Raw genomic sequence first — 771 nt, forward strand, 5'->3', positions numbered from 1 at the left:
GTTATTTGTCATCACTGCGTATTCTATATATATATATATATATATATATATATATATATTTTACATATCTTGATCGCATATCAACAAATCTAGAAGTAGTATAAACTAGCGTATGCTTGTGTGTGCGTACGTATGTCGAATTGTGTGTATGCATGTGTGTGTGCGCGTATGTCAGAGCTTTCGTATGCAAATGGAATGCTCTGCGAATAAGATTATGAAAGATTCGAGCTTTATATATATATATACATAAGTGCATTCATAGGTATACGTAATATAGCTCGATCATGTATAAAACAGTATATTTACATACACAGAAATACCTTTCTGAATTGATTTTTGGGGGAGGAGAAGTCATGCGCGTACTGATCTGATGAACCCTCCTGGTCCATTTGCTGTTGTTGCTGTTGTCTCTGGTACATTCGCTGGTCGTGCATCTGTTGCATTTGTTGCTCTTCCACTGTCATCTCCTCAGTGTTACTAGTCATTGAGGTCTCGACCCAATCGGCACCTAATATATAGAAACACGTTGTGAATCAGAGACGATCCGACATGCCACAGTTGGAATACTAATGTAACTACAACAGCTATATTCATATACACAATAGTATATGCCATACTACGAAACGTAAGAAATAAAATGTAAGAAATAGACATATATCCACACATACAACCAATTTGACCCGGAAACATAAAAACTAACCACTCACCCACAAACTCGCACACAAAACCGACACTCACACAGACAAAAAAATAACACACACACACACACAC

At 36.8% G+C, this 771-nt stretch overlaps 1 protein-coding gene across 1 annotated transcript; it reads right to left on the bottom strand.

Moving 5' to 3' along the window:
• Positions 1-320: 320 nt before the first annotated feature.
• Positions 321-485, bottom strand: SARC_17769 (hypothetical protein; the record flags this gene model as incomplete). The annotated part of the gene is made up of 1 exon (XM_014288143.1): positions 321-485. A coding segment is annotated over one exon (165 nt), but the record flags the coding sequence as incomplete, so codon positions are not given.
• Positions 486-771: the final 286 nt, after the last annotated feature.

This window comes from Sphaeroforma arctica (genome assembly GCF_001186125.1).
Source record: "Sphaeroforma arctica JP610 unplaced genomic scaffold supercont1.12021, whole genome shotgun sequence".
Lineage (NCBI taxonomy): Eukaryota > Ichthyosporea > Ichthyophonida > Sphaeroforma > Sphaeroforma arctica.